Below are 26,603 nucleotides of genomic sequence, written 5' to 3' on the forward strand. Positions count from 1 at the left end.
GATGTACACATGGGTAAAGCCAATGTGGTGCGCGATGCCGAGTTTGTGCAATTCTGGGATGTTTTTTTAAGTGAAAATAGGTCGATGTGCACATGGGCAAATCCAATGTGGTGCGCAATGCCGAGTTTGTGCAACTCTGGGATGTTTTTTTAAGTGAAAATAGATCGATGTGCACATGGGAAAAGCCAATGTGGTGCGCAATGCCGAGTTTGTGCAACTCTGGGATGTTTTTTTAAGTGAAAATAGATCGATGTGCACATGGGAAAAGCCAATGTGGTGCGCAATGCCGAGTTTGTGCAACTCTGGGATGTTTTTAAGTGAAAATAGATCGATGTGCACATGGGAAAAGCCAATGTGGTGCGCAATGCCGAGTTTGTGCGCGATGCCGAGTTTGTGCAATTCTGGGATGTTTTTTTAAGTGAAAATAGGTCGATGTGCACATGGGCAAATCAAATGTGATGCGCAATGCCGAGTTTGTGCAACTCTGGGATGTTTCTTTAAGTGAAAATAGATCGATGTGCACATGGGAAAAGCCAATGTGGTGCGCAATGCCGAGTTTGTGCAATTCTGGGATGTTTTTTTAAGTGAAAATAGGTCGATGTGCACATGGGCAAATCCAATGTGGTGCGCAATGCCGAGTTTGTGCAACTCTGGAATTTTTTTTAAGTGAAAATAGATCGATGTGCACATGGGCAAAGCCAATGTGGTGCGCAATGCCGAGTTTGAGCAATTGTCTGATTTTTCTTTAAGTGAAAATAGATAAATGAGCACAAGGACACCGAGTTTGTGGAATTCTTTAATGTTTTTCGAGCGAATACTGATCGTTGTGTAAAAGGGAAAACGAGGTTGTGCGTGATGTCGAGGAGTAATGTGACTTTATTTATGTGCAATGTTTAACATATCGTTTGTGTATTTTAAATTTGTATTGTTGTTTTAATTGTGAATTATATTTAAGACATAATTTTTCATTTAAATTGTATTTTTAATTTTTTGTTTTTTGATATGTTTATAACGCTTTCCGATTTACGATATATATGGATAGTCCGACGATCGACTCAACAGTAGCAAAACTGTAAACTTTAACGCTTGAAGTAACGTTTACCTCATATTTTAATACGTAGTGTTTGGTATCGTAATTGCAAATAATATGTGTGTGTGTGCGTATGTGAAGCATTGCTTAGTGTTCCAAGTTTGTAGTATTTATTTTATTATATTATTTTCTTTCATTCTGAGAAATTAGACTTTTTTATTTATTAATGCGTAGAATTCTAGCATGCCTGCACAGAATATAGCGTGATTTAGGAATTTTAGAAACTGATATGAAAGCTGTGTAATGATGTTCATATGCAATAAAAAATATTCTTTTTTTATTAACGTAAAGTTTAAAATTTTTAGAAATAATGAAAATTGTCTAATTATTGGTATGTAAGGAATTATGTCGTTACGTAGCAAGAAGGTAATTTGTAAAAATGATAAAATTGAAATGTTCCACAATATGAATTTAAATTTAAAAAAAATAGTTTATTTGTATAAATAAAAAAAATTAATAAAAAAAATAATAATTTAATATTGAAGCTCTACAACTATTAGAGACTGCGACGTTGTTTATCGTTTTAATAATTGGTAGAATTCGCTCACTGTATCATGGTAATTTTATAAACGATTTATTATACTTATTATCAGTAACGCCTAAACTTAAATGTTATAAATGTAAATTAAAAGTAAGGAATTTGATATTAATTTACAATAATAAACAATTTATTATTGTTATTTTTAAGAGAAAATAGAAAGTACACGTAGTGTAAATGCGAGACTACATTGTGACGTCATAAGCTTAGTCCCACCCATTTAATGACGTCACGCAGCTCCTCATACTGAACTTTGTTGATGCAGCCTATTCTGCGCTTTTACCCAGAGTTCTATTACACGTTATGCAACAAAATTAATGAATATGAACGTCTATAAACATTTTTTTCTTTTTTTAACTTGGACCAGATCTGGAAACATCAACCAGATCTTAGGCAATAAAATTAATAAAAATTTATGTTGATAAATACTTAAGAACAAAATGGCCAAACTTTCAACTAGATAACCAAATAAAGTGTTTGCGTTCTAGAGGATTTTATTTACTTCACATACATACATACATTATCTTTACATTTACTTTCGTAACTCGTATGATATATAACATATTTCGTAACATACTCTTATCATCGAATGGTTATGATTTTCTATAATAATAAGCAAATTTTTTTAACAGTTTCTACTTCGTGTCTGCAAAGTATTCCTTTAAATTGCAAGGTTTCACGATATTAATTTTCCTTCTGACAAAGTTTATACACGAATCCAAACATTAAAACCTTCGTAATCGATAAACAACGGCCATTTCATTATCGGTGGCAAAAAGCTGCCTATCGATAGTAAAAGGACAGTTTAGGCCATCCGAAAAAGCGGCGACCCATTTTTTCTAGTAAGATGATTAAAGTGATAGTATTTGGTCAAAGCAAAAATTAAAGTATAGCAAAGATGTTGCTGTGAGTTTCATTTTTTTCAGTGGGGAAAGGCTATCGTACTATTTTTGGTAGAATTTCCTATATAGTTGTAGGGTATGTTAGGCAAGGAAAATGTGAAAAATAATCTTTTATTCATTATTATATTTATTGAAATAATCTTCTTCTATTGCCAAACCGTGGCTTAAATTTATTTCTGATAGATTTTTAGGGTCATTAACTCTTTTGTTATTAGTACTAGCTAATGGCAACTGACAGATCTAGCCGTCGATGCAGTTTCGCGACTGTTCTGTAATCTCCGGTACTTTACCTTCGTTAGAATCAACGTTATCTTAACTGGTAAATTACTATTTTAGCAACGTTGTGTAAACGTTTAAATTAGAGAAAGTTTAAAAGTTTCAGCGAATGGCAAAGAAGATTGGAAGTAAGGGTATGTATTACTTGATGGTTAAATTGTAAAATAGTATAGCAGACATTCTCAACGCAAATACAACTCAATTAATAATAAATTAGATAATTAGGCTTAATGTGATCCTTTTTTTTTAATCGTGAACTCATCGCTGAGCATTCACTTGTGATATAGTTTTAATTTTTTAGGTATGAGAATCGCCTTTATTGTTTTTTTCTTCAATTTCTTGTTTGCTGCACTTTTTGCTGTATTCAACGATCGTAGTTGTCATTTTGAAACTGCTGAAGTTTCAGCAAACTCTTATTCTGTGTTATAGTGCAAAATGTCACACTGTCTCAATTTGAAGGTCCAACTAAATTTTATAACGAGTTATTTTCGTGTACCGAACTGGCCAGATACTGTGTAGCGTTACATAACGAACATTCACCATGTCCCAAATTAATAGGTTTTTTCCGTGGTTGTTACGGTTTATAATATGGAAAAAAAAAAAAAAAAGTACTTTAATATTTCTTTATCACAACTGTATAGTGCACATCGTTTCTCTAGTCGCGTTTCACGTGTCTTTATGGGCACACGAAAATCAGATATTAGAGTGTCTAGAAACTTTTAGTGCTTGAAAATTTGTAGTATAAATTAATATTCCTTCAAAATTTAAATTATTTTAGTGAATTGGGTTTTTATTACTTCTTTTGGATGTGAGGTAGTGATTTGAATAGTTTAAAAAATTAAAAGCATGTGAATTAAATTAGTGTGTTATATTACAGGCTTTGTATGGTAAAAAGCTTGCAAAAAGGTAAGACTCTGTCTGATATATAATGATGCATTCTTGATAGTTTTCATTAACTAAAGAAAATTGAAAAAATGTGACAAAATATACTTTGACAAATTTTAGGTGCAAGATGTAACTCTCCACTTGAAATAAAATTAGTATAAAACAGTTACAAATATGTTTAAAAAATGCTAAGGAAATGCTCTGTCAGTAAAAAGAAGTAACAAAAGAAAGTTGCTTATAGGAAAAAGCAGTTTTAAATAAAGTAGAACAGACAAGTACAGAAATTTTGTCATATTAAATGAAGGGAATTCATACCTGCATTTAATACTTTTATCTATTGGAGTGCGTCCAAGTTAAATTTGCATAGTTTACTTATACAGTAATGTTATACTTGGATGTATTGAAGTTAAAAGTTAAGAGTTCTTGGTTGATCTTTACAATATGGTAACTGGTTGTTTGGCGACATTTTGGAGGCGATAAAGGTTACTACCTGGGACTTTTGTAATAATGTGAGCAGTACTCAGTTCTGATTACACATTATTTTGTGTGGGGGAAATGTGAGATCATGGGATATGTCATGTGATATTAATGGACGAATTACGGTTCCTTAATCGGAAAAGGGGGAATTTGGACAAGTATCTGTGGGTGTATATTATTTTGTATTAAGCTTCATTGTGTGTTGTGTGAAGTAGGGTTGAATAATTTTGGGATTGTATGGCGTTGTCTAAAGTGAATTGTAGATGTGATAAAGAGAATTTTTTTTTTATCAAATTCTATCAAATTCGAAAAAAAAATCGTTCAGTAATTTTATTGGATCCATAATAAAAGTGTATCCACCATGTAAGGAAGATTCGGAAGAAGATTAGGTTAGTTAGACTTTGTTAAGAATGTGAGTAGTATTCAGTTCTGATTACGCATTATTTTGTGTGAGGGAAATGAGAGATCATGGGATATGTTATGTGATATTAATGGACGAATTACTGTTCTTTAATCGGGAAAAAATCTGGCAATTTTGTATTTGGCTTTATTCTGTGTTGTGTGAAATAGTGTTTGTGAATTTTTGGATCCCATGGCCGTAACTAAAGTGAATTCGAAATGGGTATTTAGTGGTATTGAAAAGGATAGTAATAAATGTTTTTTAAGGTTGTGCGAGAGAGAAATAAAGATGTTTTATTATGTTATTTATTTTACCTGGTATCTTGCTTTGAAAGATAAGTATGATTTTAAAGATTCTGAAACAGAAGTAAGAAAAGTGTATCCGCCACATAATCAAGATTCTGAAGAAGATTAGGTAAGTTAGTATTTTTAATTATTTGAGGATATTATTTTTATGCATTGTTGTAAATGTAAGGTGGAAAGGAATTTGGTATTATTGGGAAAATTGTTATTAGCATTGATTTAGTTTAAAGTAATTAGGATTGTAAGGTAATTTTTATTAATTTAATGTATGTGCTCATTTATATTTTAAGTAGTGTTTTTGAATTTAATTATATTTTAATGAAATGATAGTTATTTTGTGAATTTTATGTTTGTAGGAATTTGGTATACGTTTAAGTTGAAATAAACGTGCATGGAAATAATTTAAATATTTGATATTAAGTATTTGTAATGCTTAATGTAATAGATGATTTAGAGGTAAAAGTTTTTGGATATTCTATTTATTTTATATGTGGAAATGATGATATTTGTAAAGGGTAAATACTTTTTCGCGATCATGTAATTTCATATATGTTCTTTTTACCGGGTTTAAAGAATGAGAAAATTGTCATGTATTTTCGTGAAATTTTTTTAATTTATGAGAAAAAAGCAGTGTACATGGATATAGTGAAGAGTGTGCGCAATGCCATTTTTGTGCAATTCTGGGATGTTTTTTTAAGTAAAAATAAGTCGACGTGTACATGGTTTAGTGATATTTTAATGAAATGATAGTTATTTTGTGAATTTTATGCTTGTAGGAATTTGGTATACGTTTAAGTTGAAATAAACGTGCATGGAAATAATTTAAATATTTGATACTAAGTATTTGTAATGCTTGCGGTATGAATTCGTTGGTGACGTGTATAATGTAATAGATGATTTAGAGGTAAAAGTTTTTGGATATTTTATTTATTTTATATGTGGAAATGTTCATATTTGTTTAATAAATATGAACATTTCCACATATAAAATAAATAAATGGTAAATACTTTTTCGCGATCAGGTAATTTCATATATGTTCTTTTTACCGGGTTTAAAGATTGAGAAAATTGTCATGTATTTTCGTGAAATTTTTGTAATTTATGAGAAAAAAAGCAGCGTACATGGATATAGTGAAGAGTGTGTGCAATGCCATTTTTGTGCAATGGCGTGTACATGGTTTATGTGTATGTGTTATTTTGAAAAATGCGTAAGGAGAATGGTATTGTGCAGTTTTTCCTAATTTTGCAGGGAATATTTGTCATGATTAAGCAGTTTTGTTTGATAAAATTTCTAGCATAAGTGTAATTCGGCTAGTAGATTGTTGGAAGAAGTGTTCAGGAGATAAAAAGAAAAGAAACATGTCTTTACTTCGTGAAGACAAAATGGCGGCGGGGAAAAAAATATAGAGGGTTGCTGTAGGAGAGTTGGTCACCAAATTTTCGCCAAAAAATCGCCAAGTTACCCTAATGTAAAGATCAACCGAGTTCTTATGGTAAGCATTACTGGTCAGATTTGATAAGTAGATATGAGGAAAGTGCTTGACTTAAACTAACCAAATGACTGATACAGTTGTTTAGTTACCTGGCATTATACAGACATAAAAATATGCTTGCTTATTTTTGAGAGTGTTTTCTTTCCAAGCAATTAATGAGTCTTTTGGCTTTCAAAGGATATCGCCAGTAGAAATTATTGTAGCATACTTTTGTGCAGTAGGGGAAAGATAAATACTCTATTCAGAGAGGTGCCTTTCAGTTAACAGGGCATGGTTGTAACTGCACCAAAGCACCAGATATTGGTAACCTGTTTATTTGAAATGGCGGTAAAAGTATAGTTTAGGGTACCCCTTGGTGATTTTTGGCAGTACATGGATACTGATTTTGGGCAATTCTTTGACTCGTTATTTTGGCTTGCGAAGCAGCGATTTTTGCGCCAAAAATTGCTGCTACACAAAACCAAAATACCGCTACACAAAACCAAAATAACAAGACAAACAATTGCACAAACTTGGTATCCATGTACACATCGGCTTATTTTCACATAAAAAAAAAATCCCCAAATTGTACAAAAATGGCATTGCGCATTCCTTTGACTTTATCCATGTACACGTCGACCAATTTTCACTTTAAAAAAATCCACGAATTGCACAAAAGTGGCATTGCGCACTCTTTAAATTTATCCATGTACACGTCAACCTATTTTCACTTAAAAAAAAAAAAAAAAAAAAAAAAAAAAAAAAAAAAAAACCAGAATTTCACAAACTTGCATTGCGCACTCCCTTTACTTTGTCCATGTACACATCGATATATTTTCACTTAAAAAGTCAAAGGAGCACCAAATTCTACAATATAATCAAAGAAAAAATACATAATCTCAATAAAATACATTTTAAACCAAACAATAAAATAAAACATGACATTTTGGAAAACTCTGAATGCATTTTTTAAAAATGGAAAATCTAAGCAGGTGGAACCGATGTTTGGGGAAATTCGTGGGAAGAACAACAACGAGTGTTTTATGTTTAGTGTTAAGTTTCTGATAGGAAGTGAACTATGCTTTGGCTAACAATAAAATAAAAATATTGGAGAATGTGCAACTTACAGGGAAAGTGCAGAATCACACACTGCTTGGCACGTTTTTAAGAATTGCACATACTTGGTATCCATGTGCACATAGACCTATTTTCACTTAAAAAAATCCCAGAATTGCACTAAACTGGCATTGCGCACTCCCTTGACTTTATCCATGTACACATCGACCTATTTTCACATAGAAATTCAAAGAAAATTGACAAAAGTCCAGTTCTTACTCTTGGAAAAAGTACCAAACAAATAAGTGCCAACTTATTTGGACTTTTGGAAGGATTATACAATCAATGAATTAACAGCTGCAAGATTTGAACATCATGTGGTTAACTACAACGTAACTTTGTTTACCTGGATACACGAGTACGTAACCGATACATTGAATGATCTGGGGCTTAGCCAAATGTAACAAAAAACGAGAAAGTGGGCATTTCTATAGATTCATATATGGATGAGTTCATGTCATCAGCTTCATGAAGAAGATACATTTGTTGCTATTTTGAATGCAGTTAGAAATTGTTGGCCATTGAAATGACTGGTGTATGTTTGGTACGATTCTTGCCAACTTTTATTGTTGACAGAATTTTCCATAGGTGACCAAAGTAGATGAATTAGCACTTACTGGATACAAGTACTTGTGAGTTAATTATAAATGCAACTTTATCGATTCACATGTTGGATGCCTTATGTAAAGTGTTGTAAGGTGTTGGGGAGAGTGTTAAATGCTGAAAGTAATGTCAGTGCAGCCTGGATTTCTTATTTAATTGAATTAATATGGCATCGATTGCGTGAAACAATGCAAATATTTTGGGCAAGATTGAATGATATCAGTTGCTTTATACATTCTTTTTAATATGAAATTAATATGGTAAATTTCATCTGATATTTTTCAAGAATTTTTATATTCATTATTTTGGATTTATTATAATAGTAATTTTTTCATGAAGTGTATCTATCATTGTGATTGCCATCTAGTTTGATTTTTCATTAACATTTCTGTCTCATGCCTATGGTACCGTATTAACCAAAAAGTACTTTTAGATATATAATCCAAATAGATAGAAAATACAATGCCAATAGAACAAATGCATTTAGAGCTTCCCACCTGTTGATTTGTTATATGTGTGACCATCTTGATTATATTTAATGTTATTGAAGATTACTGGCTTTTCTGTCACTGTGTGATTGTCATGTCTTGGGATTTATGAAGTACTCTTTATAAGGCTTTGAAAGTGATATTTTTAGAAAGAGTGCATTTATGGCTGAAGGTATGGTCAGTATTTATATTCACCTAAAGTTAACCATCTACACCTCATAGTTTTCAGAAAAATTGTAAGTTTACAAGAGACACAAATGAGATTAACTATACTTTGTTACAGTATTAATATTAAATTTTGATATCCTTGGGGTAGCATTTCTTTTAACATTTTTGTGAAATTGCTGTTGATATTAACTTTTGAATGTATTCCCACATTTCATAACAAAAGCAAAACTTGAATATTACTGGAAAAAAATATAATGTTAAAATATGGTCCCTTTGGAAAGCAGAATATGGTTAGACTGAAGGGTATCCCTTGTATTATCGCAAAGTTGTTTCATTTATTGCCAAGTTGTTTCGTTTATGGTAACCTGAGTAGTTGAATGTTCCGTAAATATACTTTGACCTAGAACTTGGTGCTCCTTTGACTTTTTAAGTGAAAATATATCGGTGTGTACATGAACAGTTACGGGAGTGTACAATGTCAAGTTTGTGCAGTTCTCTGATGTTTTTCTAAGTGAAAACAGGTCAATGTGTACATGGATAAAGTCAAAGAATTGCAAAACTTGATATCCATGTACTACCAAAAATTGCCAATTTTTGCCAAGGGGTACCCGTGAATATACTTTTACCGTAGAAAATTTATATTGAATAACAAATATTTTTCTTGAAGGGCAAGAATTAAATCTTGTTGGCTGAGGATGTTTTGTTGTTTAAAAGTTACAATAAAAAATACCTTATCAGATTCTGAATATTATTTAAAATATTTACTTTCCTTTTATGGTGGTACTAGGTCTTGCTATCATTTACTTAAAAACCTGTTATTTGCTTTATATTTTGTACTATATTTTAGCGGAGTTTATTTTTTTATTTGCATTTTATCATTAATTTGTTAACATTTTTATTATTTTGTGTGTTTTCCCCTTTTATCAGTAATCTTACAGAGAGCTCAAACACATAATTTTTTAAATTAAGCCCTATGAAGGAGTAATACAAAACTTATTCCTATATAGAATTCAAGAAGCTTATAGAAAGGTGCCTGACTACATGCTTATTGATAGGGAGGACTATTAAAAAAAAAAAAAAAAAAATCTGTATGCTGACTAGTTTCTTTAAGGCCCTATTTTGTCCTACATCGGTCCTATTTTTTTATTGCCCCGTTGTCCAGTATGAGAGTTTATTGGTTTTTTTTAATGGATATCTATTTATCAGAGCAATTTTTAACATACTAACTAAAAAAGTGGTGATACCAGCAGAGGCATAGCTAGGGTTTTAAGCATCTGGGGACAAGTGAAGATTTCATGCCCCATCTTATTTGTGAAAATGTGGGGGTAAAGACATTTTTTAAAAATGTATTTAAAATAATTCTTTAAGAAAAAAACTTCATAGTTTTAATTTGAATAGTTCTAAATTGTTAAGTATGGTACAGTCAAAAGTCTTTAATCCGGACTCGTCGGGACTTCGGCGATTCCGGATTATCGATTTTTCCGGATTATAGATCATCAGTTTAAATCTGGTAAGATGGCATGCAGAAATTATAAAATTAAAAATATGAAACCGTAATTTATAAAATAATGAGCAATTATGATCTAAAGGGTATCAAAATTTACCAAAAAAGAAGCCTAATATTTATTTGTTTACTTTATTAAACATTTCTTTCAACGCGCAGATGCGTAAAGCATACCTTACGCATAGCCGAAATTAGAAAATTGCAACCAGAAAACTATTTGATTTGTATTCCTGGTATTTATAATGACGAGGAATTTGATTTAAATCATATCAAAGAGAGTACATCGAAATTAAATACTACATTTAGTAAGGAATTATAAGCCGAATAAAATAAATACATCTGCTCTGAAAATAACGATAGTGTTGACAAATCAACTTCCAGTTCATTGCGCGCTGTGACGTCTCCCCCCCCCCCCGCGCAGAGCAGCGTGAAATTGATAAACAGATTTCAGAACGGTTAGATAAACAAAGAATATGCCTTTATCCATTTTTTGTAGCAATTCGTTTTTTGTTTGATGGACATCGAAACATACTTTCGTTTTCTAGATCCTTTGGGAGCTCCAGCATCGGAAATTCTATTTGACATAATCAAAAGTTCAAGCTTACTTTTAGAAAATTGCTCTTACAGTCTGCAAAAAATAATAAGCCGGATCCAATTCGAAGATTAAGGAACAACGCAATCATCAACATTAACTGAAATAGATAATTAGTAATTTTAGCTTATAGCGTCCGTTATACATTAAACGCGCACGCGAAAACGTATTCTGCACTTGCGCAGATGCATATGCGCAGTCGTAAATGTCTTGGGTGCACGAGTAAAACGCCTATGCGCATGCGTCAATGCGGCGCATGCGCTGAAAGATTTTAGCTTTGAGGTCCGGATTATAGATCATTCCGGATTATGGGTGTCCGAATTAACGACTTTTGACTGTAATTTTTTTAGCTCTTTTAAGCCTTTGCGGCACAGTGTGTCTGGTCTGGACACACCTAAAAATTTCCCTCTGTATGCACAGAAAAATTGAGTGAAAAAAGATGTATAGGTTACTCTGAACCTTCTTTATTTATAGTAGATGGCAGTTCAACACAAACCAATCCATATATTTTAGCCATGTTTAATTTTTTAAAACCCTCATTTTTCAAAGAAATCTTCGAGATTTTTTAAAGGGTATAAAGGAATTGTTTGAAAAGAAATTTCTGTGTTATTTTTCTTTTTTTGACTGTATGCTAATCTCTTTATTGTATATTAGTTTTAAATTTTTACATTGAAATCTTGCCTAAAATTAAACGGCAAACCCTTGGTGTGCCCAGACTGGGCTCACCGATAATCTAGGACAACTGAGAGTCTGTATTTTTTGTTTCTCCAAAGAATCCGCATCTCATCGGACAATTCATTGACAACAATGCTCGTTTCAGCACTCTTTTCGAAGCTCTATTCAATCTCAGTTTGCTCACTTTGGGGCACACCCAGAGAATTTAAAAGATAATCACAAAATTTTACTTGTATACTCCTCTAGGCCTAATTAGACTGCCTGCCTTTTTTTTTTCAATCAAAACTCCAACTTTAAAAGGTAGCGTGCCGGAAAGGGTTAAGTGTATATTTCCAAGTTTTCGCTAAATTTACAAAGATAGAAAGAAGTAAAATCTATAAGACAATAACAGCTCAGAAATATGATTACTCTAAAATATTATTCACATATAATATTGCAAAAACTTAAACATTACATTGGATATGAAAACCTGAAAATGAAGTTAGTTTAAAGTAAAAAAATAGTTTGATATATATTGCTTTTAATATAATTATTAACTTCCAAGAGTAATTTTTCTAGCCTTTGCTGCTGCAAATTTATTGATTAGTTCATCAAAATATTATATACTGTGGATAAGCTCCTGCTCCACACTAACTAAAGCCAAGGCTGACAACCTTTTTTTTTTTGTCATGGATAATCTCAGGTTAGACAAGGTACTGTCTGACCACACATGTTCCAGATTTATGTAAACATCTAGTCTGGGGCGGTAGTGGGCATATCTATCAGTGATGTAGGAGTGAGTGCAGTAGCTCGTTTAGATTTAAATGGTTCTTCCATTTCACACTTTATCTTTCGAGTGCTGCGCAACAGAAAATTTTTGTCTGCGTTTTATACATTTTAAGCTGATGTACTGTGAAATTTTAAAATTATAGAATTAAAATATATAGAAACATCAGATTGTGACATTTCAAAGAAAAACCATCAAAAGAACTGCAATAGTAAACTATTTGTTTTAATACAATTCATCATCAGTTTATAAACATTTTTAGATTGTGTTAATTTAATAATAATTTAATAGATAACAATTAAATTAATAATAATTTAGATAATGCATCTTAGTTAATTTTTAATATTTTCAAACATTGAATGAAAAACTTTTATCTGTTAAATATTCCTTAATAAATTATATTTATTAATATAATCAAATGATCTATAAATAAAGTAAAAAAAAATACTGAGAAGATCTTGCATAAAAATTATTTTAGTTTTAATTAGACATGCCATACCTTCCCTCCCCCTTTACATTTTTGACTGCATAACTGGGATGGTCAGTCTTCCTAATTGTGATTCTTCATCACAAACTCTAATCACGTTATACACTAATTTCTTAAAATCGCTGCAGAAAGGTTTATTTCTAGAGCTTTCTGGAATACTAGAACTCATCATAAAAATGAAGATTTGAAAGTAAAAGAAGGTCTGTAACAGCGATGCTCAACGATTGTAAGAAAAAGCACTAAATGACCCCCGACCTCCGAGAGGAAAAATACGTGCTTTACACCCACACCCTGTGATACTTCTTAAACAATTTGAAGTAAACTCCAATGATGGAACACAGCAGTAACTTTTATTTTACACTTAGAAAAATGGCGACATACAAACAAGAAGAGAAAAGGTATAAAAACTTATTTTAAAAAAATAATTACATGCTTAGTGTGAGAAAATGCATGCGACTCTCGAACTTGTGTTTTAATATTGCCAGTAACCTCTACATTGTTTATTACTCATCTGTTTCAAATGCACCAGAGATTAATAATGATATTAAAGCTGTTAGAACCACTGTGACCTCTGAGAGGGAAAAATACCCACACCCCTTCAATTAAACTGACCCGTCTTGTCTCTCAGCCAAACTGCTCTCACTAGTGTGGTTAGACAATATGTTTAATTACTGAAAGATCTTTTACAACTTTTGATGGAGGTTCCAACAGTCTGTAAAACCTGATGACCTACTCTCAGATTTGGAAACACATCTTCCTTCATACTGTACAACGAAGCGAAGGAGATCCTCTGGCATCAAAAGATTAATATCAGCTTCATCATCAGCTTCAAGCTAATTCATCTTGGGTAGCATTTGGCAGTCCATTATTTCAGTATACATCTCCAAGCCATCCAAGTCTTTATCATAAGACGTGGCGGCACGCAATGAACTGTAAGTTGATCTGTCAGCACTATCGTTATCTTCAGAGCAGATGTTTTACTTTTATTCGGCTTATAATTCCTTACTAAATGTAGTATTTTATCTCGATGTACTCCGTCTTTGATATGATTTAAATCAAATTCCTCGTCATTATAAATATCACGAATACAAATCAAATAGTTTTCTGGTTGCAATTTTCTAATTTCGTCTATGCGTAATGTATGCTTTATGCATGCGCGTGTTGAAAGAAATGTTTAATAAAGTAAACAAATAAATATTAAGCTTCTTTTTTTGTAAATTTTGATACCCTTTAGATCATAATTGCTCATTATTTTATAAATTACGGTTTTATATTTTTAATTTTATAATTTCTGCATGCCATCTTACCAGATTTAAACTGATGATCTATAATCCGGAAAAATCGATAATCCGGAATCGCCAAAGTCCCGACGAGTCCGGATTAAAGACTTTTGACTGTATATGTATATACCTATATATGCATACATGAACACTATATTCATACATACATGCACTCATACGTACATTTCTGAATATCTTGAGCAGCATTGTGGAAATTCATAGTGTGGTCTTGAAGTTTTTTTTTTTTAATATGATCAATCTTGGCAAGTACACTGTTCTGGAATTTAAAAAAAAAAAAAAGTTAAGATCCAGTGCAACAATTGAATTGCATCACTTATTGTGTCTGTGTTATCATCATTATCCGCTGCACTATTTTCAAATAGTTTTACTAAATTTTTTAAGGTGACTATGTACTGGTTGATCAGATTTTACTCTGAGACTCTAATGAGCTTCTAATTCTCACTTCACTGATATACCTAGATCAGTTTTCAATCTTTTCCATCATAGAGTTGACCTTAAAAAATAATCATAAGTAGCTTGTACACTACTAAAAGGCATCACAGCTGCTACCTCATGACTAGCAGCATAAACCCCGATTAAATTAAGTGTATGGTTATCAGAGTTAACAAATACAGCTTTCGAGTTTTGTAAGTCTTCATTGCACTCATGATTTGTAGCCTGACATTACAGGAACATTGTCGCAACACTGGGATCGACTTGTTTTCAGTGTGTGTCTCAGCTTGCACACAGTCATTTCATAATGACTGACATAGAGTAAATTTAGTATTCTTCTGTTATCAGAACCCGATTCTGAAATGTATGTATGTACACTACACACGTATATACATGAATACATCTATCTGTCCGTACATACATTTCTAAATTTGATCCCGATAACAGAAGAATACTGTAATTTCTCCCATTCTGTAATTCCTACGTTCAGAAGCTTATTCTGACTGAATTAGTTGGAATTTATGTTTATATTTCATAGTTGTTAAAAGTCTTTTACTTTCTCTTTTATGTTATTTGATAACCCCTAGATTTAGGCCAAAATAACATGCCAAACATACACCAATTTAAAGGTGAAAAAACAAAAATTAACATCATATTTGCAAATTTTCACAGGACTAGTGTTAATGGTTTTACCGAACCATCATCTTTAGCTGCTAAAGTGCAACGAAATAAGATAGAGTGAAAAAATAAGATAAGAAAGCTAGACAAGAGTTAAGCTACTGGTGCTATTTATTGATGAAACAAGAAAATTGAACATAATTTCCTTAAAGGCCAACGGGGACACAGGGAAAAAAAAAAAAAAAAAAAAAAAAAAAAAAAAAACCCTTTTAGGTTCATTTTGGACTGGAAACATTCATTTATCTGACATCTAGTATTTTGGCACAACTAATCATCCAGCTCCTTTTTCACTGACATTCCTGCTGTAAATGGAGTTCCTACCACTTCGTTATTTAGAAAGATTTGGCAATCGCTTTGCTCTTTGGCATTTTAGTTAGTCCATGGCAGGAAACTTTATATGCTGTTTGCTTGCTTTATCTTTATTTAAAATGTTTGATATAACAGCGCTATTTTAAGGTTAAATTTTGTTTAATTTTAAAATTTTACAACTTTCTTGAAAAAAAGAAAGAAATGCACTGGTTGATATAAAATTGCATGATCATTTGGATTTCAAAATACAGATGTCTTTTCATTGCAATTTACCCTTGCAAATGATCAGTGGAACAGGTTGTTTTGAATTTCGATGAAACATAGCAGTAAATACTTCTGGTAAGATAGTAGTGATAGTATTGGGATATCTTTCAGTATGAGTTTTCAGAATACTTGTTTAACATCAAATAGCTAAAAGGTCATTAAAAAATAACATGTTTCAGATAAGGGCATTTTAACTAAAATTTTAACCCTTTTTTATTTTAATTACAAATATATATGTATAATTTTTATTTAATATTTTAAGATCAAGAGAGTTGGAGGTAAAAGTGTTTCCAAGTGGGTCATTGGGATTAAAGTACATGCTCTTCTAAAATGTTAGAGGACAATTTGTTTAAAAAAATTGCAATGTTATTTAGCCAAAATTCATTCAGAAACTCCCCAGAAAGTATTTTTTACTGATAAGGGAAATACTAGAAATTAGTCTTTCTGATGTAATAATAAACTATGATGGCATGAACCCAAGTAAAATATGAAATAGCATTGAAAACATTAGATTCATTTTCCGAAATATTTTTAAGTAAAATTTAAATGAACTGAATGAATCAAGTTTGGAATTTTTCATTAGGAAGCAAAAATATGAATATTATATTGGGAGATCACAATTTACAGAGACCCTGAAATTAATGTTTCACATTAAATACCGTAATTTCCAGAAGAACACCTCAGCGTTTACGTGTTTAAAACTTAAATTTTCAGTGGGTGCGGCATTTGTGTGCTTAGGTGCACTAAAAAAATATTTCCTATAATGCTATTGTGCATAAATTGAATGACCTTGTTATTGTACATAATTTGGATGACCTTGTCATTGTATATAGATTGGTGCTGTTCCCACACGAAAGACCACTCAGTTGCTTTCTGCGAACTTTATTTACATTCTTTCCCTTGAGCGAACCTACGTGCTTTATTCACCCTAGACAGGATCTCAGAACAATATAGTTTAACAGTATTAGTATTTTTCTTTTTATTTTATATGTTAAATTTCACTCTTTGCTGTTGTCATCTGAGAGCAGATGACTAGGTCGGATGGCCGAATTATGTGGAAATTGTAACTGTAACTAAGATTATGTAAGAGTGCCATCTAGATTAGGGTGTGGTCAGACCAGATGAGACATGAAGGATAGTGAGGACAGATGTGTCCGACTATGTTTTGACGATTATTCTTTTTACTTTTCTTGTCATTCTAATGAAAAAAAAAAAAAATCCTAGTTTAACTTCATGAGTTCCAGTTATGCTTATCATCAATCCTTCCCCATATGGCGAAACAAATGAACATAAATGATTTCAAAGGAGGTCCTTGCTGGTGTAGCAGATTTATGAAAAGAAAAAATATTTCTGTGCATACTAGAACAGTCGGGCAACAATTACCAATGGACTGGTAGGAAAAAAGGCATCTTTTTAAAATATATGACAGATATTATTGACAAAAAAAAAAAGTTCTTCCATCACAGATGATAAATATGGATGAAACGCCGTTAGCTTTCAACTCTTCTGCAAACAGAACTATTTGGGTCTCATCCCAAATGACACACACTATAATAAGTACGCTGGTTTGTTACTTTATTAATTCTCATAATTAAGTTACAACCATTCATTATTAACTCATGGCTGTGACCAGCCCTCATACACACATTGATGGCAATTCTGAAACTCGTCTGATCATAACATTACAGATGTGCATGCGCTGATTACATTACAGGTGCGCAGGCGCAAACATGCCACCCCGCGTGGCAATGCGTAGCATTCAACTATTGTAATTAAGATATAGTATAAAAAATTTTAAACAAGTATATTATAAACAATTTTAAATAAGTACTATTACATAAAATCATTATTAGAATTAAGACATTTACCATATACTTTGGCGTATATAACTCAAAACAATGCAATATAACATTTCAGTTACATAAAGACATTTTATGTGAAGCACATTCAATACTACACAATAATGACAAAGACAAAGTTTGACAAAGTTGAAAGTTTGTTTTTACACTGCACACGCAAACCTTTCCATCTTTACCTTAAAATACTTCTATTATACGACCAACCGCCCAATTACAACAAGGCTAATTATCTTTAATTAGGACCATGTCTCCAACTGGTGTATTGTTTTTAGAGCTTTGCCATTTAGATCGATTTTGTAAATGACATAAATAATCGGAATTCCATTTTTTCCAGATAATTTGTACTAATTTTGTGATCTGTTGCCACAATTTTAACCTGTTAATGTTAACTTCCAGGATAACTGACTCAGGAATCAAATTAATTGCTCTACCAATTAAAAAATGCCCAGGTGTCAGAACTTCTAAATCTTCAACGTCCGAAGTGTTAATGGTCGAGAATTTAAAATTTCTTCAATCTGAATCATAAATGTTAAAAACTGTGCAAAGTTCAATTTTTCATTACCTACACACATTTGAAGTGGCATTTAAAAGATTTAACTCCAGCCTCGCAGAGGCCTCCAAATTGCGTGCTCTGGGAGGGAGAAATTTCCATTCGATATTCTCAGAGCTTAAATAACCAGCTAAAAGCTCATCTTGTTCATTCACTAGTTTATTTAACCTTTTAATTCTGCATTTGCACCTACAAATATAGTCGCGTTATCACTAAATAGTGTTGAACTTTTACCTCTTTGTGCAAAGAAACGTTCCAAGGTAGCTATTAATGCTTCAGATGTTAAATCTGTTATCAGTTCTAAATGAATGGTCTTAGTAACCATTCAAATGAATATACACACATAAACTTTCTGATATATACCTTTTCTCTGGTTTTTGTACTTAATTAAGAATGGGCCACAGAGGTCAACTCCAGAACAATTAAATGTAAGATTAGCTGTAATTCTTTCCTTGGGTAAAAATCACCCATGCTTTGCTGAGCTACAATGGGATTAGCTTTAAAACATGTTATACAATTTTTTACAATTTTTCTACAAACATTTCTACCATTTACAATCCAAAATTTTTGTCTTATGTAACAAAGATTGATGACCCATATGCAAATATTTTCAATGATAGTAAATTAACTATTAATTCTGTAAATTTGTATTTAGAAGGCAGAATAATAGAAAATTTTTTCTCGTAAGTTAAATTGCTATTTCTTAATCTACCTCCAACTCTCAACAGTTCATTCTGTAAATGAAAGGGTTAAGATTTTTAATAGAACTATCTCTTGGAACAAAACCTGATTTTAAGACCATTTACCTAATTTATAAAATACTCATCCTGCGCTAATTTTAGTAAAGCTTCTTCAGCTGCTCTCAATTCTTCCACATGTAAATTACCTACCTTCTTTTGTTCTTGTTTACAGTTCTTATAAAACCTAAAACAAAAACTTATAATACAAATTAATTTTAAATAGTTATTACTGCAGTTCTGTAAATCATTAACAAAATTATTCACATTTAGATTTAAACATGTTGATAGTTTAGAATCAGCAGAGTTTTAAAATTCATTACTGTCCTTTTCAGTAATTGCTTTAGGTATAACTCTGATAGGGTACTCATCGTTCATTAAGAAGTCAAGCCCATTCCACCACAGTTGACTTGGTTGCAGCCATACCTCTAGATATGAGATCTAACGGGTTTTTCTTCGGAAGCGATATGATGCTACTGTGCAATTTCAGTCAGATCTTGTATCTTTGAAATCTGGTTTGCAACAAATGTCTTGAGCAGATGTGGCTCTTTCTTGATCCATGGCAGCACAATCATTATTTAATTTTAATGTAATTTTAATTTTTTTTGCCATTTTTTTCTGAGTGCGCCGTTAACACTGATGCTGCTTTTCTTCTGAAAATTACGGTGATTGAAATTTGCAAGATCATATTAAATTTTTGGTATATGTCTCCTGTAGCGACCTTGATGAGAGAAAATGGTGTAGATGCAACTTGCGCTTACAAAAGTGATTTATTGCCAAATGTTATGAGCATGCATGAAAACAGAACTGTTTATGGTAAACGATAATCCATCCTATATATATATATATATATATATATATAGCATAAATTATTTAACCTAGAAGTTAATCTTTCTAATGTAATAATCAACTAAAATGGCATGAATCTAATCGCAGTGTACTGGAAGTTGATCTGTCAAGCACTATCCTTATCTTCAGGGCAGATGTTATTTTATTTAGCTTATAATACCTTACTAAGTGTAGTATTTCATCTGGATGTGCTCCATCTTTGATATGATTTAAATCAAATTCCTCGTCATTATAATTCGCTTCCGATAGTGAAGAAAGTGACACAGAGGTTATTGGAAACGAAAAAATTTTGATTGACAAATTAGTCGGTATTCTCGACACAGCAATTATAGGATTTGAACAGCAGAACTTTGTAAATGAACAAGAAATTATGTCTGTTTATAGAATTAAAGTGAACGTATTATCACATAAAATGAAACAACTTAAACAACTTACATTGAAAGAAATGTTTAATAAAGTCAACAAATAAATATTAAGCTTTTTTTTTTTTTTTTTTTTTTTTTTTTGTGTAAATTTTGATACCCTTTAAATAATAATTGTTCTTTATTTCATAAATTACAGTTTCATATTTTTAATTTTATAATTTCTGCATGCTATCTTACCAGATTTAAACTGGTGATCTATAATCCGGAATCATCGAAGTCCCAACGAGTCCGGATTAAAGACTTTTGGCTGTATTTATTTATTTTTTTTCCTTTTTTTCCTTTTTTTTTATATTTAAAAGGAGCTCCTTCTGTTTCAGTAAGGCATCTAGTTTGTTAAAAGAAATCATGGTTTTTCTTTATATCTTATGATATGGTGCAATGTTCATATTTGTACTGATGAAGTTAATTAAATAATTCAGCAATTCAGCTGTAAGGCATGCACTTAGGTATTACATTGAAACTGTATAACTGCAACACTAAATGTTATTGAAGGGTATTCTGAATGAATGGTACCATGAATACTCTTCATTTGTTAAAGTTTTACTAAAAATGTGTCACTCTGAAATTAAAATTATCCACGCAACGTTTGCCTCTTGATTTTCGGACAATAAAATTAGTGAAAAAGGGAGAATATGGTAAATAAATAATAAATAACACTGGTTTCCAAAAATGAAGAGAAAATTGCAAAAATAGTAGTAAAGTGTTCCAAAATAAGCCAATCCGTATAAAACTGCAGTGCAAATTAATGGCACTGGAATTTAAACAAGTCACCTGCGAGAAGCATAAAATTCCATGTTTCAGAGCAAGCCTACCATTTTCTCTGTGATACCGAGATATGAAATCTGGGATAACCAATTTGTAACAATAATCTCCAAGCACCATTTGCCCAAAGATCTATGATGGAGAGCAATTGGGAGACTAGAGGCAAGACAGAAGTGGCTAAATATGAGCTCTTCTTTGGTTCATAGACTTTGGCAACAATTTCTAACCACAAATTTGGCATCCAGGAGGTTCAGCCAAGGATGGCCAACCACTGTGACGAGCATTGATGGCCTATATTTGTTCTTATGCGAACAAAGGAGCAAGGTGACCCAGCTTTTGCGTGCCACTCATATCATATCACAGAAGGGAATGTTTGAGGTGGGCACGTCAGGCATTATAGTAGGCATTATTTGATTTGAAGAGAATCTTGAACTCATTATCATCCATCAGACATCTGTGAAAAAGATGCATACAGAGAAGGCAGTGTCTGTGGTTGGGGTACTTCTTTGGTGGGTGCTCAGACTTTCATATATTTCCACATGGAACCATGAATGCTCAGGCCTATAAAGATGACATCCTTCTTGCTTATGTGTACCCTTATGCCATAACTAGAGGTGATAATTTCCTGCTACAGGACAGTAATGCTAGGCCACACAGGCAAGCCCTGTATAAACTAGCATCATAGATGATAATCTTCCACAGCAAACGATTTAGCACATGGAGTAGCCACCATGATCACCGGAGCTGAATCCTGTCAAGCACGTTTGGGATGTTTTAAGAAGACATATAGCTGCTGTCAGTCCTCCTCTTCAGACCTTGCCATGACTTTGCAAGAGCAATGGCTCTCAGTTCCTACAGAACTGATAGGCTGTATAATTGACAGCATCGCACATCGCTGTATATGGTATATTGCTTCTAAGGGAGATCATATTCCATGTTGAAGGTAATTTTCTTATATCAAACTTACATGTCTGATTTGTGTATTTTATATGCTATAACACCATAATCGTTTGATTTCTTTCCATGTTATTTTATACCTTACTATATGTGGTGTACTGTGGGTCAGTTTCATTAAATTCTACGTATAACTTTTTGAGTAATAATTTTTGTGATTTTTTCTTAATTAATGATAATCAGTGTATATTTAAAAAAGCAAATAAATTGGGTATAACTTTAGGAAGTTTTTCCTATATAGTGATTCCAAATGTAAAAATTAGAAGAGAAGTTCAATTAAGAGGAAGTGTCACATTAGAGTTTCTTTTACTTATGCTTGTATTCTATTTAGCTATAGAAAACTATGTATTGTTGAAAATTATTAATATACAAAATATATTATGTAAGAGCCTTAACTTCAAAATGGAATAAGTGGTAATAAATTGTGTAACAGTCTGAACGTATTATAGAAAATGATTTTTAAAGTTGACATTGTTAGGGGCCTATATGATCCAACTTGTGGGTAAGGGTCATAAATTATTTGTTTCGACCCTGAGCACAAATTCGTATGTAAATATTCTCATCAAATTTCATCTATTCAATCAAGTGATATAGTTAGTAATTCAATTATATTTAGTAATTTAGTGTTTAACTAGCAGCATGTTCTGCATATGTACTGTACCGTGTTATGAAATTTGAATTCTTTCACACTTTCGAAACTGACTTTTCGGACTGTAGATGTTTTATATTCACATAGACAAGGTGCCTTCCTTTCTTTTACCAACTGTCAGTTCCTATCCTTTTTTGGATCCCACAGCGTAGGGCTCAGCCCATCCCATTTGAGGCATAATTTAGTTAAGGTAGAAAATGCCAACAAAGGCAGTCTAACAAATAACCTTTGTGTCCAAATCCAAAATCATCACTTAACAGTCACTTCATCTTTCCTGTCTCTGCTTTTTTGCATTTGTTTGGTTTATTCTAAACTATGCCAGGTTATGTATAATATTTTCTCTTTTAATTTGGCACTTTTTCATTAAATAATTATACACATAATTTCTGTATCACATCTCATTTTATTAAGTTCTGTTAACCCCGTAAGTAAATTACAGAACAGATAAGTAAAAAGATCAAGTGAATTATGTTTGAATAACAAAAATTGTGGGAAAAATTAATGGCTAACAACAACTGTTAATCCACAGGAAAAAAAGCATACTATTTTTCAAAATGTTTTTAAATTGAATGTATGAGTGTTTTAATATAAGATAGCATAAGCATTCAAATTGTCATAAACACAGTGCATTATCATTCAGTTCTTTATGTGATAAGTTTATCGTAAAATCAAATTCTGACAAAGAAGATATAGTAGTTACTTTGGAAATATTACAAATATACCTTGTAGTTAAATACAGTTATTCCTCTAACTCACTTGATTGCAGTCCAAAGTAGCTGCCAGAATATCGGCTGTAACAAAAGTTTTCTGCCGGAAAGGGTTCTTAATAAAGTTAGGGGGAAAACATGAAAACAGTACCTTTAGTGCAGGTAGTAATCACCACCCAAATCTGTTATGTTTTGGCAGTTTTTCAAAGTTTTTGGGCCAGAAATTTGGTGGCTGCGTGCATAATATATATATATATATTATGTGCATAATATATATATATATATATTATGCACATTATATATATGTATATATATATATATATTTGCTAGTAAAAGGAAGTCTTAATTTACCACCTTTTTGTTTCATAATTTAATTATTTACCACTCTCTCTCTTCCTTTTAACTTATATCTGCTATATTGACATTCATTTTTAGTTCATTTTATTTAATATCTTTCTCACTTTGATTTGCCTACTCTGTAGTTCTCTGTAATACACCGTATTAACACTAAATTTCCTTTTCGTATTAACATTAAATTTCCTTTTCGTATTAATATTAAATTTCCTTTTTGTACTATTTTCTGTTTTCACTCATTCTTCTTATGTTATCTATTTTTTTTATTTTTATTCTGTCCTGAGTACTAAAAAGCCTTCTTTTTTATTTATTTATTTTTTAGTTTGCTATTAGTTTATTATTTATTATTTAGTTTATTATTTAGTTATTAGTTTATTATTTAGTTTGTTCTCTCCAGTTTTTTTAATTTTATTTTAAATTTGGTAGACGCCGATGGACATATTGCAAAATATTATTCTACAGCATGAAAATTATTTAAATTTTAAAAATTAAAATTTAAAATAAAGTTAAATTTTAAAATAAAGTGTCCAATTTTAGGGAAATTATTAATTTTTGCTAGTGTTTATCGATCTAACCTCTTCTGCAAATTCAACGGCAGCTTCTACGAAATGACGTCTTTCCAAGTTCGCATTTCGAACTGAGAGAAAAGAGAGAAAAAAATCGCCAGCCATGGCGATAGTACCCCAAAGTCTGGATTCTGTTCCATTTCATGCCCAAACTCCTGCAGCTCATTCTTGTGCCACGTTTTCACCCGGTTTTGAATGGCGATGCTCCGTCTAGTATATAACAGGTCTATGGTTATAGCAGCCTAACATAGCTAACACTTTCTTTAATAAGCTTTCGAGTGGTTGCTTACTGATCTTCCACAAGTTCTCACAGGTGGCCCTCATCAGCACCAGTAGGCTGGCCAGAGCACTCTGCTTCTTGAATATCATAGTCCTTGTTTTTGAACTTACAGTGTACCACACTTCCCAGTGTCACATGATGCAACATTAGTACCTACAGCTGTATACATAATTTGGTGACATTCTGTAGATCATTTTTTGCAACAGAACTGAAAGGAAATAATGGTTCTATTTTTAATTTGGTAGTGTGATAGTTCCATTTCAGACACCTTGTACTTAATAATATTTTTTTTTTACAAATTTCACAACAGTGTTCTAAAACAAGTCTCTCTCTTTTTTTTTTTTTTCCCCCCAAATGCCAAAAATTGTTTGATAAAACATGATTAAACATGCCAATGCAAACTGTTTGCGGTAGCGAGAAACTTTTCTTAATAAAACCCAACATTTTGGAGTAGGGCAAAATCTGAAGCAATGGTTACAGATTTTCAGAGTAGTTTTGAATAAATTGAAAAATTATGATCCAATTTTATATTTTTGTCTTCAAATTTATGCTTCAAATAAAATAAAAAAAAAGAAAAAAAAAAAAAAAAAAGAAAAAAAGATGTGGAAATATTCCCATGTGTGTTCATAATTTTAATCTGATATTTCTGAAAATTTTATAATCGATTTTTTTGAGAATCCATATGAAAATGGAGATGAAATGTTCTATGCAGATAATACAAACTAGTTTTGGAATAAAGTATTTTTTATATACTAACATCCTAATATTAAATGAATGAGTTGTCAAAGCTAATTACAGTGTTCACATTGCACACATTGTAGCAAAATGTACTGTAGGAAACTTGAATTTTGACATGGAAAATATTGTCCTAAAAATCTATGCCAATTTTGCAATGTCGGCAAAGAGATGTGAAGCATTTAAAGCATTTTATTTATTAGTAGAATCAGAATTCTATCAAATTTTCAGGCATGTGCCTAGGTAGCTAGCTTTCTTTGATATCATGCATTGAAAGGATATAAATAGTTTAGAAAGCCCTAAGTTCTTATTTCTTAAGCAAACAAATGATTATTGTAATCATTATTCAAACTGCTTTTAACTGATAATGATTCTGTAGGAATTATACTAGTTATTGAATATGGTTGCTGTTCTCACAACATTTAATGCTAATATTCAGCTTAGCTGAAAATGAAACTTCTGGTGCAGATGTTTTCAGTATTTTGACCAACTTAAGAGATCTCAATATAAGGAATTTTTTTTTGTCTTTCAAGTTCATCAGTGTTTGAAAAATTTAGATCATGTTGAATCTCAAAAGATTACAATAACTATGAATTATTTCTTCTCTTTTAGCAGTTACTTAAGAGAATACTTTGATAAAAATTCTAGATTTGGCAGATTGTGAATTTTTAGTCTCTTGAGTAATTCACTTCCAACATATCAGTTTGTTGAGATTATTGCAAATTGAAGTTGAAAAAAAGTTGAGTTTAAATATGAATGATCATTTTGATGAAGTAACAGTAATCTTTTTTTTTTTTTTTAAACATTTTACTAGATTTGAAACATTGAGTAGCAAATGGCATAGGGTTTTAAAAAGTGCTGATTAAGAATGTATGACTATTTAAAAAACAGTTTTATAGGTGTTTTTTAAATTCCAGCTACATCAGCATACTGTGAAAGATTTTTAGTGTAACAACTAATGGAGAAATGAACAAAGTAAGCACATTTAGACCCCTCTTAACGCTGGTCCATTTAGTAGTGTTTTGATTTAATGCATTATTATTCGGGTAGTGGGACTCGCAGAAAGTTGCACAGAGCAAATTGGGCTTCCCTGAAATCAAAAGTAATTTATCTGCATTACTTCTTCCCCGTAGCATTACACAAACATATTTTTATTACTTAACATTTGTTGCTGTTATTGTAAGTATAAATATATGTAATGTAATGATTGATATAGTGATAATATTATAATTTTTAGTTTTTAATATGGGTGATAATGAGAAACATGAAAAATAAAGAGACAAGAAGAAGCATTTTTCTGGAAATTAAAATGCAAGTGCTATATTAAATGGTGGTGAACATCAATGTCAAATTAGTGTTGCATTGAACTTGTCAACTTCAACAGTAAGGACAATTCTCAAGAATAAATAAAAAATAGTGTCATCAGCAAACTACATTTACAAAAAAAACCTT

General features: G+C 31.6%; 1 protein-coding gene across 1 annotated transcript in view; it reads left to right on the forward strand.

Annotated features, from left to right (window-relative positions):
• Window positions 1–2,763: 2,763 nt before the first annotated feature.
• LOC118179994 (uncharacterized) overlaps window positions 2,764–26,603 on the forward strand; it is a 103,401-nt gene continuing 79,561 nt past the window's right edge. The window contains exon 1 of the mRNA XM_035349149.2: window positions 2,764–2,940. Coding sequence (XP_035205040.1) covers window positions 2,916–2,940 — 25 coding nt within the window. The 5' untranslated portion in view covers window positions 2,764–2,915. The remainder of the gene's footprint in view (window positions 2,941–26,603) is intronic.

Source organism: Stegodyphus dumicola, chromosome 5 (assembly GCF_044657685.1).
Source record: "Stegodyphus dumicola isolate Sdum_Otavi_A_Nest chromosome 5, ASM4465768v1".
Classification (NCBI taxonomy): Eukaryota; Metazoa; Arthropoda; class Arachnida; order Araneae; family Eresidae; genus Stegodyphus; species Stegodyphus dumicola.